An 18,807-nucleotide genomic window follows, 5' to 3' on the forward strand; every position below is an offset into this window, starting at 1 on the left:
TATTCGGTCTTGTATGTTTGGTATATTAACCAATTAAATCAAAGAAGACAGTGCACGTCCGCGCATGCCAGAGAGACAGGCTGACATGCAGGCCATGCAGCAGAGTTGGTTCTAGACTGGTTCAGGGGGAATAACTCTAAAAGGAGTACTACTCAGCGGTTCGGGTTGACCTGCATGAGATGCACAAGTTTGTACTCATACAGGAAAAGCAGGTCCGAGCCTTTCGTATATATGGCGCCACTGTTTTACTGCTGAGCAGGTTTTCTACTCGCTCAGCCCGAAAGAAACCACCAATATCTGGAGGTGGCAAATGTCAATTTAACCCCCTGTCTATTTCAGACGTGCATTGAGGTTGTTTTAACACGGTCGATTGTAGTGGGTCGCTGTTGGCATTGTGTGTAATATTTTGCATTTTTTCAAAATTCTAGATTTATTTCATAGTTTTGCAGCTTGCTTTATCTTAGCTTGTTAATTTAGAATTTTTCTTAGGTTTAGGCCTGTGGTTCTGTTGTGTTTTCAACATTCCTTCTGTATTGTCAATATTTTTCAGTTATGTATATATATAGTTAAGTAATAAATAACACTTCATATAGACTCATTTCTTATATAGTCTGTTACAAGGCTTTACGTTATCAATGTAGTTATACGTTTCAACCTGCAGTGTTGTAATCGTATCTTCTGACGGACGTCCGATAAACTATTCCTTTATTGAGTCGTCAACGGCAAGATATGTAATATATCCACATCACACAGAAGTTATTGCCGTCATTAATGCAGGTCACTGTTCACAATATGCTGGATACTTGTTTAAGTTTTGGTCTACATTTACATGTACAGTTATGCGTTTCCCCTTTTCGATATATATTTTGCCACATGAAGTTTGATAATGCGAAGGCTTGTTTTGCATGATATTCTTCACCTTTCGTCCCTTTACTCTGAATGCTAAATTGCTGGATATATTATTTCCGGTATTAAATACAAATTCTTGACATTAATATTTCAAGCGTCTTATTTTTTAATTCATGTTGGAGTATAAACTTGAATAACATGGGTAGATTATCAAGGTTACTGAGTGCCTTTTGAAATAAGTCCGTGTCTTATAATTACCGTTATCCAAGCATCAGGCCTGTGGCTTATTCCACAAACACTTCTGACCAGATTACCAAAAAAAACTAGAGAAAGATGAACACTGCGCGAGCTTCCCCTTTCATGTTTGTTTGCGTGATGTTGAAAATCACTTTCAACATTACACCATTTATACGTATTTATACGATCTTCTTGTAAAAGATCGTATATGTGACGTATAATATAGAGTACTGCAACACTACACCATTCCTAATAGACCACAGGTTCGAAGTATACGGACAATTCTGTACTTGCCCTATCCCTTCAGTGCCAAGAAGAATTTACCAAAATTTACCAAGTCATTTGCCTGATCTGACTCCAGGTCTCCCGCTTAAGAAGGGAATAACTTTTCACCGTCTAATAATATATTAAAACTTACAATTTTCTGTCAAGTTGCCATATGGTTAGTATAAAAATTTGTAAACAACTATATGTTAATTGATATTTTATTAAATGCGAGCAAAGTAATATGCCTTCTGAAGTTACCTCCCCTGCACCGTCATGTTATTTATATATACACCATGTGGATGGGAGAGTTGTTCCCCCTGAAGTTAAGTTACAAGGCGGGTTATTTTAAGAAGAAAGGTATTTGTTGACCTTGAGCCCACAGACTATAGAGCAATAACAGTCCCTGTTCTTCACTTGTTTCTGTGTTTGAAAATGCGTCCTATAACGTTTGATCATACATGCATTTAATTGCATGCTTCAAAAAATTCGTTTCCGTTCTGGTGCCCAAGTTATGTGGAATGGCCAGACCGATTTGACTTCTATTTCTTTGATTTCATTTCCTTTGATTTTTTGGAGTCATTTATTTTACTTGGTCAAACACATACAAAAGATATAGAAAAATACAGATATTGCATGTCTTCTGGTGAAATTTAAGCTCTCTTTATATGATGGTTGTGCACTGTAATTAGAATGTAATTATTAATAAGAAATGTGATTATGCATTAATAGGAACACTATATACAAATTATTTATTTCACGTAGAGCAAATGACTATATAAATCGGGCTTTTTTAGCATACTTGGCGATTTCTGATATTTTAGGAGCATGAGAGAGAGATACTAGTAAATCGACATTGTAGAAATGCCTATAAAATCGAATGATCGGTCTCTCGTAATGGTCGGCGTCTTCTGATTTATTCATTGTTTTTTTCTGTGTATGTGTATGCAGTGTAGGCCCTATACTACACTATAGAGTGACTAGCTTCAATTTACAAGCATTTCTCAATCCCCAAGCTCCCAGTGTAAGGCTGTAGAGTGTAGTAATCATTCAAGGGTAGAGCGCACGTGAAAACATATCCTCCAATGAAAAGCAACATTTCTGCTTTCTATTCGGTCCGCGCTGTGGATTTCCCTACAACTTCGCAAACAATGCTCGCCATATAAAAAGCTGATAGCCTCAACTGTGACAACTTGCCCTGAACCTATTATATATGAGTGCATATATTTACCTATCTAATGTATACATAATAAACTAAGGGAAAATAAGCCAAGCAAACTCAATACCACGTAAAGCTGTGGCGTGCATCGCCCATTTGGGGCGGAAAACGCCAGTGCAAACCAAATTTTTAATTGAGTTATACACTCTCTACAAGTGAGAGCATTTATAGACATTCAAAAAGATTGATCCCATGGCTTCTCATATTGTGGGCCGTAGCAAGCGGCATGACGAAAATGTTTTTGGTTTGAAAATAGTTTGTTACACATATAATTAAGTATAAGTAGCCTTCACTCAGTACTTGACATGTAACCTACATATATAGGCCTACATACTTGAAATGAAAAAGTGCATCCATATATAGAAAGTAGAAAATATGATATTCACCCGGAAGTCTTTGCTCTCAGGACGCCACCGTGTATAAGCTAAATATTGTACCTTAACTCGTGAGAGTCCTTTCTTTTAGTAAAACAAACAACTTTATCAGGTAGGCGTTGATGGCCTTTCTTCTGATGGTATCCTTATATATTATACGTAGGTCCATACTATTCTTTTAAATATTCCCCATGCATTCTCAGTTGTAACTGCCATTTATAAATTAGGTCTACATATGCTTCAAGTTAAATATAGTTTTTATTTGAAGTTTCTGGAGGGCTTTGTCGAGAACGTGACCTCAGCATGAGGCTCAAACGGGTTAATATACATGTAAATAATTGCTGAGATTAATTAAGGAGTCTGGTTCCGTATCGAAGATAAATAATCTCTTATAGGTACAGCTATCCACTGCAGTGATTTATATGAATGCGACAGCATCAAGAAAAAATACGAAAGCGCGAACCTAATAGAAAACATTTTATCTGCCTCTAATTGGCTGGTGTGACAATTTTACCCTCTGCTGGTTGGTTAAAATGATTGCCGGAAAAAATGCATCTAAAAATAGCAGAATCCCCGCAGAGAGTATATAAGGCCATGTATAGCCTTCTGGCATCATTCGTAGTTACATTGAACAAGGGACAATACTTATATACATACAATCGAAGATGTCTGGACGTGGTAAAGGAGGAAAGACGAAAAGTGGCAAGAGCCAAACCCGCTCATCCAGGGCTGGTCTACAGTTTCCTGTGGGCCGTATCCACCGATTTCTGCGGAAGGGGAACTACTCTAACCGTGTCGGTGCCGGAGCTCCCGTTTACCTGGCCGCTGTGATGGAATACTTAACCGCTGAGGTGTTGGAGCTGGCTGGGAACGCTGCCCGAGACAACAAAAGGAGGACCATCATCCCTCGTCACCTGCTGCTGGCCGTTCGTAACGACGAGGAGCTGAACAGGCTGCTGTCCGGAGTGGCCATTGCCAAAGGAGGAGTTCTGCCAAACATCCAGTCTGTTCTTCTGCCCAAGAAGTCCAAGAAATCTCAGTGAGTCGCTGTTTCCAAGTGACACAATCCAAAGGCCCTTTTCAGGGCCAAACATTTCTTCCGAAAGGAACTTGATAATAGAGCATTTTACAAATACAATTTTTCTCTTCTGTAAATAATACAAACTCCAAAATATTTAATGATTTGGTAAAGTCGATTGTTGCAGTGATCTAATGAGCTTGAGAGGCAAAATGGGCAAGACTAGTAACAAGTTACGAATATACAAGTAAGTCTAGAGAACTATAAATCTACATGTATTTTTAATATCAAAATGTTAAAGTTATACATGTGGCCACTGTACTGCAGATATTCGTCTACTGACAGACCAGTGTGATCGGTGCACATCTTAACTTGACTAACCTCAGCAGACGAGTAAATGACGTCACTTTTTGTGGCGGGATTGCTCACGAGCCCAGAACATGACGTAACTAACAAATGATGTCACAGACATCAATAAAGTATTACCACTTCAGTTCAGAGGAATCGCTTGTCAAGATTGACACCAGCACCTGAATAATCATAGGCTTTAATTTATGTCAGGTAAATATACATCGCTGTATTGTTTTTGACATTATGGGGAATGAGAATCGACGCCTGTTCGGCTGTTTTTTTCTTATGGGAAATAGGGATTTTCAAAGTATATAATCTTCGAGCAAAGTGATCAAAACAAATCGTTTAACTTAACTATAGGGGTCACCCAGTAGAAAAATTTCAGGTGACTTTGATCAAAAAGATTCTTTTCCTTCCATTATCATTACAAAAAGAAAATATTTTTTACATAAAGATCTTTCGCAAATATTTAGTTTTGTTTTTCTATGTTTGCATTCAGTGTTCTGCTCAGACTTTCGATGTTTTGTGGTTATTCAGAATCTGTCATATTTTGAGTATTTATAATACTAGCTCTGAGATGGATTAGCCACTTTTCCAGCTTACCTTCAACATTATTCTGAAAGCTGGGATAAAGTTTTGATAACAGAACATGCGCATTGTTCATAGTAAGAGGGTTCATAATTTGATTTTCCAGAGATGATGACAGAATACATGAACAAGTTGCCAGTTATTGGCACAGAATATCGAAGGAGCAACTATCCGCCACCGGCAAGACAAGGTAGGCATGTATAATTTTTGTTTCAATATGTGGGGCTATTTATGTTACAGTTTTACACCTTAATGTAAGTCTTGATTCTGATTTCCATGGTACTATGAAACGCATGTTTCCTCCTAACTTTATACGGTATTATATCTTACTACATTAGGTCAGTTATTGAGCTATTACATGATTGGTTTTATCAATTTCTTCTTCCTCTTAAGTTTTAATCTGCAGTTATCGTAACAACTACTCCACTGTTCATTGAATACACTAAAAACATCAGTGACACCCGGTATTAGTAGATGTGAAAATTGACCTAATGCATTTATGTGTTCGAATAAATTTCCTTACTTAATGGTAAGTGTCAGAACCTCCCTCAAAGAGCTGGCAAGGAGTAAATTCATAGTTTAAATTGCTGAAGTCACAAAGATGCTGTGCAATTTGGGGACTACGTTTTTGACATGGGTTCTTAGCCTTTGATATAAAAGAGTTTTGCATCGGAAACTAAAGAATAATGTCTTTATCACATACCCAGGGCTTTCATTATTTTTATGGGCAGTCGGCTACCCTGGCCGGAAAAATAAAGTAGGAGAATTGGTCACAATAATGGGCTACCTTTCTTAATTGTTGATGAAAGCAGCAGGGTGCTTGTCATAGCTGGTTAATGCCTTCAAATTAACCCCCTGTATACCCGTTCCAGTTTCTGTGCCCTATAGATCTGGTGTATCCAACAGAAGAAAACTTATATTTTTCCAAAATGAAGGCCCTTTTACATTATTTTTCACAGATGACGGCTGGCTATATGAACAAATTTTTATTTATTATTTTTTTAAGAGGTCTGCTTTACTTGTTACTTTTCAGTTTCTAAACTGACTAAAGACCAGCAAATTTCCAACACCGATACAAAACTTTCCTTTTGTCTTCCACCGGTGGCCAAACCAAGAAGAAATGGTGACTTCAGACAGAAGACCTCCAATGTGAAACATGATATAGGTGATTTGCTTTTAACATTTTAGTTATACATGATATGAATGTACAAAAGCAACGTGTTTTAATTTAACATTTTCTTCATGGAGAATGACCAGAGATTCAGAGAGTATTTGAACTGAGTAGTTGAAGTTGTGATGGATGTTAATCAGATTGTTTTCAACGATACTACATGTAATGCTCCTTTGTTTCCGTTCTCTAAATACCTATTTTTTTTTCAACCTTCAGTTGACACAACTTTCAGTATTCCGAGAACCCATCTCGCACCAAAACCCACACTGCAACAGACAGGTTGGTTAACAAGGCATATCAAATTTATTTTATAAACTGAACCATCAATGACGTCGGATAAAAACAAAACTTACATAAATGGACCTCAGGCATTACTTTGTCAGAATAAAATTATTTATTTTATTGCAAGTGTCAGAGCCCTAGTCCTGGTTGAAATTAAATTTGTAGATTTTAAAGATATTTACTGAAGTAACGAAGAATTTATATACGTTGAGTGTATGTTTAAACTCTTGGCTTCTGAGATTTTGTGTCGAAAATGTACGACAATCATTTTTACGGTTTCTTTATGGGGTCTGTTTTTTGTTTCTAAATTCCTAAACTAGCTAAAGCCCAGGAAACTTTCAACATGGATTTACTTCCACTTCGTCTCCCACCGCTGGCCAACCAAGGAAGAAATGGAGAGCTCAGACAGAAAATCTTTAACGTCAGACATAACCTAGGTGATTGAATTGTAACCGATTTCTAGTTAATACATGATATAAATGTTGTGTTATTTTGTTGTTTTCTATGCGTTTTAAATTAAGATTTTTTCATGGATAATGATTGGAGTGAGTATTTGAACTGTCACTGCGGCAGAGAGACATGGTGTCAGAAATGATAATTATGTTGATCATTTCATTTAAATTGTTTTCAACGAAAGTAAGAACACTTTGTTTAGATTCTCTGTATACTTTTTGTTTAACCTTCAGTTAACACGAAGTTCCCTCTGCCCAAAATCCATGCTACACTAAAACCCGCCACACCCACCACGCAAGAGCAGAAAGGTTGGTGAATAACTTCTATCAACATTTTTTTAAATTTTGTCTTGAAAAATTGTAAATTTCAGCTTTTTAGAAAACACTTCAGCTTTAGGGATGGTGTGTTCAAAACAACAGATTATGTTTGGAAATTACTGATTCCAATATAATGGATATTTGTGTCCACGAATTACGTTTACACAAATTTTCTTAGTGAATGACTTACTATAAGGTAACACTCCGCTTTCTTAAAGGACATATCAACTAAGTCATATATTCAGTTAAATTTGCAGTACAGTATATAAGTAATATATATATATATATATATATCAGTAATTTTCTGAAGTCCTGTAGTCTGATATAGACTATGTTAAAATATGTTTCATATCATTGTTTGGTAATATGTCTCTTTATCGCACAAAGCTGAAAGAAAAATTTGTGTTTCAGGAAATATCAACGCCTCCAGGGAAGAACTAAAACTGAAACTAGCAGAAAAACTTCTTCGTGAAACTGAGAGAGCAGCAGAGTTAAGATATCATCAGATTGAGGATGAAAGGTACGGTTTTGTCATGTGCACGTACTTGTAATTGCTTTATTTATTTATTGTTTGGCACTTTCAAGTATAATACACATTTATTTAGATAAATTTATTGAAGTGACCTAGTTCCTGATCATATGAACCGAAAAACTGAAGCTGTGAAACTGTCAAATCTTTTAAATTTGAGGGTTTTCTTGTTGAAATGTTTCGTATTCGGAAGGCTTTTAAGTACAGCTGCATGTGTCGGTCCTTTGATCTTCGTCTTCTTGTGTAAATATTCAGGTTTTGACCTGAATTCAGTTTTATCTCGCTTTTGAAAGGAAGTTTTTCTTTTTCGCATGTTAAACCACTCTGTCTCAGTTATATAAAAAGAGACAAGTTTCTTGTATAGTGACACCGATCATCATTTTAGTCACCAAAATACTATCCCACACACCTTACTCATCCCACTTCAATTTTCGTGGTGTGTTGCTTTTTACCCTTGTATTTCGTTACAAACTCCGGTCTGAAGAACTAATGTAAATTAGCAAATGTAACAGAAATGTGAATTAATTAATATCCTTATTGCATGTTACCATTCACACGGACTTTATTCCAGTTACAGAGTCTTCCTTAATTTTAACGTTCGCTCATGATTTATTCTCTTCTAGGTATTTGGAGCACCTGAGGAGAAACTGGGCAGATATTAAGAAGGAAACCGACAAAGCAATGGCAAAATTAACCGAAATCTCTGCCAGGAAGGAGGAAGTGCGCGAGGCGCTGAAACGACAGAACAGAGACATGGCAGATCTGAAGCGGAAGTACACCATCAAGACGTACCGCAGTCAGCGCCTGAAGGATGTCTGTGCCAGGCTGGAGGCAGAAATGGCGAGAGAAATGTCACTGCAGGTCACCAGAAAGTTGGACAAAATGCTGGATAATAAGTTGGATGTCTTTACGGATAATGTAAACCAGAACAGTTCTGACAGACCAGTAGAAGAATGGAGGAGGGCAAAGCAAGAGGCTTCTGTCCCTGTCATGCCTTATGCCTCAGCAAACCATCATCAGGCACCGGTGCACGTGAAGGGGGCATCTAAAGATGGAAGTGGCTTCTATAAATTCATTAGCAGGATGCTGAGTGGTAGGAAAAGGTCTGACGGAGATGCGAGCAAATCCAGAAAGCAATCACCCATTCAGTCTATCAAGCGAAAATGCCAGAAGCTCATCTGCAGGTTAAAGGGTCGAAACCGGGTAACACCAAGTTCCGCGGAAAATTAGATGACTGTATGCATGTCGGCGTATTGAAGACTGGTTAAATGAGAGAATATTACGCATGGTTTATGCCACCATTAATTTCCAGTCAATTTTGTTTGCTAGAATTAAGGACTTATCAAAACATAGGCATGTGGTTACACATTACGTGTACGGTAGTTACTATAGTGACGATAATACACACGTAGTGATGGACCTTTCACTGCGTGTTGACGTGTAGAATTTCGCCAAAAAAAATTAATTTTCTGTTATAAATAATTTTGTCTAATGTTGTGAACGTATTGAAACCAATATCATAATTAATGCGATACGCAACCCTAAACGGTTTCACTGAATTCAATTTGTGGTGCTAGAAACAGCTGTTATTTGTCAGAGTAAGTCAACCGCTTCAAGCTGCTGTGTTGTAATCGTGTTTTGTGAAGGACTTCCAACCAGAACTCGTGTCCTAGAGAATTTTTCCTTAAAATCGTTAATGCGGCTTAATGTTTACAATGTGCGGGATACTTCTTCAGGTTTTGGCCTACATTTACATGTATGTTTCTTCTGTGTCAATACATATTTTGCCATATGAACTTATTTTTGTACATATTTTGAAATATTTCAAAGAAATTTCAAACTGAGTTTATTTTGTGTACATGGTACATCGTTTGATATTGCTGATAATATATACAAATGTTTGACATCAATATTCCAAGCTTCTGAATTTTTTATTCAATTACTGTTGCTGGATTGTCAAGATTATTGTAATTTGAATCCCTATAATTAATTTGAGAGATACACTACCGTTATGATGCATAAGACCTTTGGCACATTCCACAAACATCTTTAGACCAAATTACCCATTAAAAAAAAAACAGAAAACACCGTACCGTAACATTATGCTGTTTACAAAGTATCTACTTGTAGAAGGTTGGTAGCATGCACGGTAATGTTACACTAGACCATGTCAAAGACACCAGGTATGACGCCTCACGGGATCACAGTATGCGGACAATCCTATACTTGTGTCCTCTGAGACGTTGAGTGCAGTAAACCACCGCCACAAAGTGTAAGCCAGTGGTGAGAAGCAAACCAGAGTAACACAGTAAACCACTGCCATAAAGTATAGACTCGTGATTTAAGCCACTGATGAGAGAAAAACAAGAGTAATGCAGTAAACCACCGTCAGAAAGTGTAAGCCAGTGATGAGAGAAACCAGAGTAATGCAGCAAACCACCTTCACAAAGCGTAAGCCAGTGATGAGAGAAACCAGAGTAATGCAGTAATCCACAGTCACAAAGTGTAAGCCAGTGATGAGAGAAACCAGAGTAATGCAGTAATCCACAGTCACAAAGTGTAAGCTAGTGAAGAGACAGAAACCAGAGTAATGCAGTAAACCTCGGCAGTGTAAGCTGGTGGTGTAAGCCAGTGATGAGAGAGAAACCAGAGTAATGCAGTAAACCATCGCCAAAAAGCTCAAGTGGATAAGTGAGTGCTTGGGGTTTAACGTCGTAATTAAAAATTTTTCAGTCATATGATGACGAAGGAGTCCTTACATTGCATGACATTATTGGTACGCAATGCAATTACATTATTGCATGGTATTGGTACATGACGGATTTCCACCGTTCGTACTTAGTGCAGCTTCACTGAGACGACTTACCGGAGGCAAGTAAGGTGCCCCACTCGAGCCATTTATGCTTATGCGGGTCAATCAGTCGTTCCACTTTCCCTTAATCCTGAACGTAAAGCGTTTTTCTTTGAAAGGAGAAGAAAACTTAAAAACATGACACTATAGGCTGAAAAGAGAACTCAATCTGGTGGTGCATGCTGCATAATTTTGCAATTTTTCCTCGCCATACACGTAAAGCTTCAAAACGGCAAAGCTGGCATAAATCGCTGAATCCATCGCGTCCTCCATCTTTAACACCCTGTAATTTATGCTGGGGGTGTGTTACCTCTCAGCCAATGAGAGTCGTTAAAACTGCCGGCTTGTTCGTGTAAACTCGGAACCTCGGCCCAACATTCCGGTTTCCCGATCGTCAAGCGGAAAACGAACTCTACCGTTCGCTACCTTCTGGGAAGAAGAGTTCTACCGGAAATGTATGAACTGCACTTCGGCGGTTTCCGACGGCAATTCTCCTCCTAACACAGAAGACTTCAGGACTAGTTCCTAGGCACAATGGAGTCGCCCACAGCGGAAATGGGCGATGACTTTATTTATAATTTATCAACTTCAGGTACATATTTTAATTTTTTTTTAAGGCGTGCACCTGCGAGGAAATGGATACTCTTTTCAATGGTATTTCATTGCTATTAAAATTTTCTTCTCCTTTGAGGTGTTAGGTGTTTCCCGACCAAGGACTGACCATGGATTTACCGCCCGCGAAACGGACGCTCTACCACCATCGGGGTCGGTTTCATAAAGTGTGATGTACGTGATGAGTAAGAAGCCGGAGTAATACAGTTAACCACCGCCACAAAGTGTAAGCCATTAATGTAAGTAATGAGGAAGAAACCGGAGTAATACAGTGAACCACCGCCACAAAGTGTAAGCTATATAGGATATGTAATGAGTGACCCGAAGACATTAAATTTATTTAACGAGAGTGGAAGAGGACAACCTGTCTATATCTACTCACCATGATGTGGCTGAAATTCTGCAGAGATGATGTTAAGGCATAATCATTCTATCTCTCCCTATATTTATACATTATATATCTCCCATGCAAGCATCCCATACATATAGGTCGCTCACTCACTGCTTTTCGCCTGCTCTCCCCATGCATAAATGCATGCAGCTGTATAGTGTGTAAAGTGACAAACATCGACAAAGAGCAATTTGAGCACTACTTAAGTTGTTAAACTGTGCTAAATTAAGCGGAAGTGAGTGGACCGAGCGAGTGGGAGCCGGAGCTCCTGTCTATCTGGCTGCCGTGCTCGAATACCTGGCTGCCGAAGTTCTCGAGTTGGCAGGAAACTCCGCACGTGACAACAAGAAGTCCAGAATTATTCCTCGACATCTCCAGCTGGCCGTCCGAAACGGTGAGGAATTGAACAGGCTCCTGTCCGGCGTCACCATCGCCCAGGGAGGTGTCTTGCCCAACATAAAGGCTGTACTGCTGCCCAAGAAGACCCGGAAGGCCGGCAAATAAGCGCCCAGAACACCGACTGTCCGTCAAGACACTATCCATCCAACGGCCCTTTTCAGGGCCAACCAATTCTCCGGAAAGAACCTTTTCCATCTAAGCACTTGTAATGCAATCCCATGCACTCACTTTTACGTACATGTCTATACGTACATATGTGTGCATAAACGTGTGCATGTGTATATGTATGCAGGATCTCAACGTACGTTCCCACGTGCACATTCCTGTATGTCTTCGTGTAAGCAATTAGCACGTTCTTCCAACATTCATTGAAGAATTAATCCGTTAAATTTACCAAAGTCTCTTGTCTAAGTGATTCTAGAATACATTCTGCAAAGAGATTATTCCGTTAAATATAACACACATGTACATACACTCACACATTCTCTTAATGCAACATATTGATTCTATTACACTAACTTTGGGGTTATTATATGTTGAATATGACAGCATTACGTTATAACAAAATACATTTTATTACATCACTCAGATAACGGGCTTTCTGTTAAAATTAACACATTACTTCTAAATTTACATGTCCTATATATGAAATCTTACTTTCATGTAAGTAAGAGGACAACCTCTCTCTATATATACTCGCCATGATGTGCATGGCTGGAATTTTGCCGATGTGGCGATAAGGCATAATCATTACATATCCCCCATGCAAGCATCCCATACACATACAGGTTGCTCACTTAGTGATCTTCGTCTGCTCTTCCCATGCATGTATGCAGCTGTATATATAGTGTGTAGCGCAGTAAAGTGACAAACATCCACGAAGAGCAATTTGAGCACTACTTAAAGTGTTAAATTGTGCTAAATTAAGCGGAAGTGAGTGGACCGAGAACCCATCCATAAAGCTCCTATATTTATTTATTTATTTATTTTATTTATTTATTTACTTGCTTGCTTACTTGTTAATTGCTGTTTTACGCCGTGCTCAAGAATATTTCACTTATACCACGGCAGCCAGCATTATGGTGGGACGAAACCGGGCAGAGCCCGTGTAGCTTCCAACTTGTATGTCCACGTATATATAAATAAGTCAATGAATGGAGGCATGCATACATGGACTCACACAAAAAATGTAATAATAATAAAGAAATAAAATAGACGGGTCCGCAGTTGGAGGACAAGTCACCATGCACCCTTTTGTGTCGAAAACAAAAACTAAATGGCCGCCCATTGTTAAAGCATTGGGGAAAAGGTCACCTTTTGCCATGGACTTCGCTAGCGACCAGTAAGGCCTACAGTTGTACAAAATAACTTGACGAAAGCTCTGCAGAAATACTCAGGCTATCTGGAAAGCTGAAAATTATACGAATCAAACGGATACAAGATCGCTGACAGCGATTCGAACACAGACATTTTCCTGTGCAATAACGTTGGCAGGACCGTCTTCTGCACCCACGCCGCTTGTTATACTAAGGAGATCACGAGGTTTCTGCCTTTCGATCCGTCTTACAGAATAATGTGTCGAAGTGCACGTAAAGTATCACATGCGACAAACTCGTGTATAATCCCTGATCCAAATGCTCTGCATGGCTAGCGTGCGTGCATGTGCCTCGAGTAAACACACCATGCAACATAGCCTATATATGACTCTAATATTACGCCATCGTTTCCAGCACCACGTCACGGTGTATGCAGTTAATGCATATAGGCTTGCGCCTTACACATGAACGGTCGCCCCGCTGCATTGTGGGTAATCGGCCAAAATTTCGACGTGCCCTTCACACACGCCCCACCTCAACAGCTTTATAAACAAAGTCCGAGCTGTTGTCAACATTTTCACACCAAATTTGCCCACAAGAACCCTTCATCAAAGTGCACTCCAAATGGATGCAACACTTGCCCGCCCAAAGCCAATGCTTCTCCAGGCATGTGCGCAGCGTTTTCACATTATGTGATGTATGCCCGTATTTATTTCATTTCATCTTTATTTTATTTTATTTTTTTGGGGTGGCGTTTCAGTGTACTCGCCGATCTATATTTAGCCTACATGTAGATATACATACGTATATATTCTACCTTAAACCGGAATTTTGGCCACTGGACAAAATGATTACACATCCCTGCACTGGCGTGGGTGTTATATAAAGTTTCTTGAATAGCGAGTACACATTTTGTGCAAGCTTGCACGGAGGTCCGTGCGTGCCATCTATACATCCGTGCATGCAGCATTGTAGTTGCAAGGAGATCGACATGCATGCATGCAGTGGCAGCAATGGACGCCGGCGTATGGACTGAGGTGCTTTCCCCATCGAACATACGTTCAGTATGTACATATGTAGCAAACCAAGTAGAATAAATGTGTGAAGACATTCTAGCTATTCGAGGAACACAGCAGGTACTGGTACGCCTGGAGCAATGTAACAGGGCAGTGCATAATGTAATAGGTTTAAGGTTAGGGGCTTGTGCACGAGTGCCAAAACAGAGCTTCCCATTCGATGGCACCCTATAGATGTACGTAAAATGATGCTGTTGTCAAATGTATAGTGGCATATACTTAGCTGTAGCTGTAGACAGCACAGGTCCGCGCAGGCATGCAGGAGAAGCAGGCTGACATGCAGGCCATGTAGCAGAGTTGGTTTTCGAGTGGCCGTTCAGGGGAAATAACTCTAAAGGGAATCTTTCTCATCGGTCCAGACCGAAATACGTGGCGCGCGCCAATCAGTGAACCTAAGTTGGAAAGTGCATTGCTGCTGGGGCAGCGTGTATATAAGATCGCCCGTCTCCGATATGTGTGGTATGCTCTCAAAAAAGTCAATGTGCGCCGTGTCGTACGCACGTTTTGTACACAAGATGTGTGTGCGTCTCAGGTAGGCCTACTCATGCAATTTGATCACATTAAAAGTGTATGTATACGCTTGTTTGCCCGCCTCTTTTCACAGTTACCCCCATTCAGGACTTTGCCCAACATTTAGTGCTTTTGCGTGTATTCAGATTTTGTCCATGCACCTCTACCTGAAGTGTGGAATCGATTTTCATGAAACTTAGCATATATAGGCCTACATCTTCTCTGTAATCTAAGCTTGTGTGTGTTGAAGGTTAATTACAATCGGGTAATTACTTTCATAATTAATCCCGTTATGGTGCTTGGTGCAATAATGGATTTTCATGTACACTGCATTCTCTTTGTGTGTGTGTGTGTGTGTGAGTGTGTGTGTGTGTTTTTGCATCACTGTGGAATGAGAAGTGGGAGGGGGTGACGGGGGGATTGGGGCGGACGGGACAGACTGCTTTGGATCGAGGTATTCCTTAACGTGTCGAGGTATGGCTTTGCATGCTGCGCCTGACTGGCAGAGCCAAGCCGGCCCGCGCTTTTCAACCATTCACCGCTCAGATAATTGTACATGCCGTGCTTTCGTCCAGGTCCGAGTCGCGGGTATATAAACCGCTGCCGGGCTTGTGCTCAGCATATTTCTACTTGCTCAGCTCGATAGAAGGTATAGATATGTCTGGACGCGGTAAAGGAGGCAAAGGTCTGGGAAAGGGGGGCGCCAAGCGCCACAGGAAGGTTCTGCGTGATAACATCCAGGGTATCACCAAGCCAGCCATCCGTCGTCTTGCCCGACGAGGTGGTGTGAAACGTATCTCCGGTCTGATCTACGAAGAGACCCGCGGTGTCCTCAAAGTCTTCCTCGAGAACGTCATCCGTGATGCAGTCACCTACACCGAGCACGCCAAGAGAAAGACCGTCACAGCCATGGATGTCGTCTACGCCTTGAAACGCCAAGGCCGCACTCTGTACGGATTCGGCGGTTAGACTCCAGCTCCACTCGGACCACCAGCAGCAACAACAACAACCCAACGGCCCTTTTCAGGGCCAACCAAATCTTCCCGAAAGAGATCTTTCAGTCTTGAGCACTAGTGTGAAATTTTCATTATATGCATTCACAACCAGCTAGGTCAGTTCATGTCCGCGTGTTTCAAACGTGAGTAAACGCATGTCGATTTTCTCGTTCAATGTGTAACGTATACCCAACATCCCTTTAAACGCAGCTATATATACATGTCCATTGACATGTACGTATTTTCTGGCATGCGTGTGCTCGTCCGCTTATTAAGGTGTTGCGGGCCAGTGTAGTGAAGAAAACCTGTATCGCCTATTTAGTTGGACACAACTTGACTATGAAAACACATCCATGAAGCCCTCCCAATACATATGAAGACACATACATGTACATGAGAACTGGGTCTGTATGCCCGGCATGAACTTTCAGTCAAAAGATTTCAAAAAAGTACCCCTGTACACGTTTACAGTTCTCTTACCATAGGGTACTCTGCCTGTCGTCAATACATGTCACCCGCCCACCCCCCCACCCACCGCCACTCATGAAACATTGCCTGCACTCAATCACACGACTCCACGGGGGCCTAAGCCGACTGAAATCCCACAATATATGCATGAGAAATTACAATTGCATAATGGCAAAGGCGTGCATTGAGCTCCAAAGCAACAACCACATGGATGGAAACAGGTGAATTCAAAATGAACTTACGAACCCATTACGTACAACATGCGCACGTAAGTTTTGTATATGCAAGCACACATGCACACTTATACGCATTATAGGGTTCCTCCGTGGCTCAGTCGGTTAGCGCGCTAGTGCAGCGTAACGACCCAAGAGCCTCTCATCAATGCATTGCAGTGTGAGTTCAAAGTCCAGCTCATGCTGACTTCCTCTCCGGACGTACGTGGGAAGGTCTTCCAGCAACCTGCACATGGTCGTGGGTTTCCCCCGGGCTCTGTCCGGTTTCCACCCACCATAATGCTGGCCGCCGTCGTATAAGTGAAATATTCTTGAGTACGGCGTAAACACCAATCAAATAAATAAATAAATATACGTATTATAGGCCTACATGTCCACGTGTCGGTGAAGGCATATAACATGTACATAGCAAATATACAGGTACGCGTGCAGAATGCGCACGGGTGTGGTAATCTTTGTGAACACTCAATCTCCTCGTAGCAGAGAAATATACGAAAACACGCCCGCCAATGATACATCACTTTTAGTGCTCTCTGTCAGGTCCGCGCTCCGCTTTTCCCTCCAACTTTACAAGCCGGGCTCGTCTTATAAAAGGCCGATCGCCTCCGTGGCACGTCACTCTACAGGGCTATCTCTGACTGAGCAGCAGCCGTACCGCCATGGCACCCAAAACACCAACCGGCTCCAAAGGAGCAAAGAAGGCTATTAAGAAGTCTGCCCCAAAGTCCGGGGATAAGAAGAAGCGTAGGAGGAGGAAGGAAAGCTACGGCATCTACATCTACAAAGTCATGAAGCAGGTCCACCCTGACACCGGCATCTCGTCCAAGGCCATGTCCATCATGAACAGCTTTGTCAATGACATCTTCGAGCGGATCGCCGCCGAGGCCTCTCGTCTGGCTCACTACAACAAACGCTCCACCATCACGAGCCGGGAAATCCAGACCGCTGTCCGTCTTCTCCTGCCCGGTGAGCTGGCCAAGCACGCCGTCAGCGAAGGTACCAAGGCTGTCACTAAGTACACCAGCAGCAAGTAAACTCCTCGCCGCTTGAAAACTCCCAACGGCCCTTTTCAGGGCCAACCAACCCTTCCCGGAAGAGTACTTTCTGTTTCTGAGCACTAGTTCTTGAGCGTTCAACGTGTACAGTTACCCTGTACCGTGTGATATCATAGTAATTCGGGTGTATGCAAGTCGTTTAGTTCCCCTCGATATATATATATATATATATATATATATATATATGTGTGTGTGTGTGTGTGTGTACAGCACAGATAGTATAGAGAGCGAAGCTTGATCAATATATAAACAACCCCCACTCGCCTCCCTCAACGGCGATGACCCCAGACATCTGATGCGAATATGCCTTTATTTATAATACTGCATGCGACATGTCTACACTATGTGGTTTGTACCGGCACTGTATATATTTGGCCTGTCGTGTATTGATGGCTTTACAAACGGAACCACCTCTCTTAACCCGCACTCTCGCCAGCGCAAACCAGCTAAAACGACACATTTCCACACCTCTCGCGCTCTGTCTACATGTATGTAGATATATATTTACTGCATGTTTCATCATGTCAGTTCAAGGCAGGTTACCCGAGCATTTCCCTCGACAAGAAAACTATAGCCAGACTGTAAACACATCGCTTATGCTGCACAAACAAACGGTTGCATAAATAGTTTGTCATATATTACACAACCCTTATCATTTAACTCGATAAAGAAGTCATGTCCACAGCTGTCTTTTTCTATCTATCCATCATCCCCTCTTCCTCCCCCCCCCCCCCAACAAAACCCAACCCCGACAGCCTGTATCCACAAGGCTTTGTTCCTGAACAGTTTTGCGCCTAAAAGCGCGGACCTTTCAGAGAGCCATGCTCATCGCCTAACACGGCTCGGGGATTGGTCGCCCGCCAAAACCTGCCTAAAAATAGCAGAATCCTCCTCGGCAGTATAAAAGCGCTGACTAAACTCGGAAGCCAGTTTACATAAACTCCAATATTGCACATGACTTTCTAAATTGGAAATTCACCCCAAAAGAAATAATTGAATGGGGAATGACCCAAAATTTACTCAGAAGGCATCTACTCCAACCAAAATATCAGAACGACTAAATACGTCAATATAATTACAGCCCCAACAATGATCAACCGTATGGCTCCAAATTTCGATCAATAAATTCAATCAAAATCACATCAAAATCCTACAATGGAATGCCCGCGGCATTCAAACAAACGGAGACAACCTTAAAGTACTTACCTCTGAAACTAACCCCGAGGTTATTTGTATTCAGGAAACCTTC

The 18,807-nt window shown here is 41.0% G+C and overlaps 4 protein-coding genes across 5 annotated transcripts; all 4 read left to right on the top strand.

Annotated features, from left to right (window-relative positions):
• Positions 1 to 3,577: 3,577 nt before the first annotated feature.
• LOC135471442 (late histone H2A.2.2-like) lies at positions 3,578 to 4,010 on the top strand. The gene has a single exon (XM_064750689.1). It carries the CDS (start codon positions 3,609 to 3,611, stop codon positions 3,984 to 3,986), a length of 378 nt encoding a protein of 125 aa, XP_064606759.1. The 5' UTR covers positions 3,578 to 3,608; the 3' UTR covers positions 3,987 to 4,010.
• LOC135471437 (uncharacterized) lies at positions 3,881 to 9,341 on the top strand. Of its 2 annotated transcripts, none has more exons than XM_064750682.1 (8): positions 3,881 to 3,982; positions 5,007 to 5,090; positions 5,934 to 6,065; positions 6,288 to 6,350; positions 6,674 to 6,790; positions 7,040 to 7,114; positions 7,535 to 7,643; positions 8,276 to 9,341. In XM_064750682.1, exons 2-8 carry the CDS (start codon positions 5,009 to 5,011, stop codon positions 8,880 to 8,882), a joined length of 1,185 nt encoding a protein of 394 aa, XP_064606752.1. In that variant the 5' UTR covers positions 3,881 to 3,982; positions 5,007 to 5,008; the 3' UTR covers positions 8,883 to 9,341. The 2 variants fall into 2 exon arrangements, with proteins under 2 accessions (XP_064606752.1, XP_064606751.1); XM_064750681.1 differs by lacking the exon at positions 3,881 to 3,982 and adding an exon at positions 4,200 to 4,522.
• Positions 9,342 to 15,450: 6,109 nt separating this feature from the next.
• Positions 15,451 to 15,776, top strand: LOC135471452 (histone H4). The gene has a single exon (XM_064750699.1). It carries the CDS (start codon positions 15,465 to 15,467, stop codon positions 15,774 to 15,776), a length of 312 nt encoding a protein of 103 aa, XP_064606769.1. The 5' UTR covers positions 15,451 to 15,464.
• A 1,186-nt stretch (positions 15,777 to 16,962) lies between these two features.
• Positions 16,963 to 17,555, top strand: LOC135471449 (histone H2B, gonadal). Its single transcript, XM_064750695.1, has one exon. The coding sequence runs from the start codon at positions 17,163 to 17,165 to the stop codon at positions 17,535 to 17,537; it is 375 nt and encodes a 124-aa protein (XP_064606765.1). The 5' UTR covers positions 16,963 to 17,162; the 3' UTR covers positions 17,538 to 17,555.
• Positions 17,556 to 18,807: the final 1,252 nt, after the last annotated feature.

Source organism: Liolophura sinensis, chromosome 7 (assembly GCF_032854445.1).
Source record: "Liolophura sinensis isolate JHLJ2023 chromosome 7, CUHK_Ljap_v2, whole genome shotgun sequence".
Lineage (NCBI taxonomy): Eukaryota > Metazoa > Mollusca > Polyplacophora > Chitonida > Chitonidae > Liolophura > Liolophura sinensis.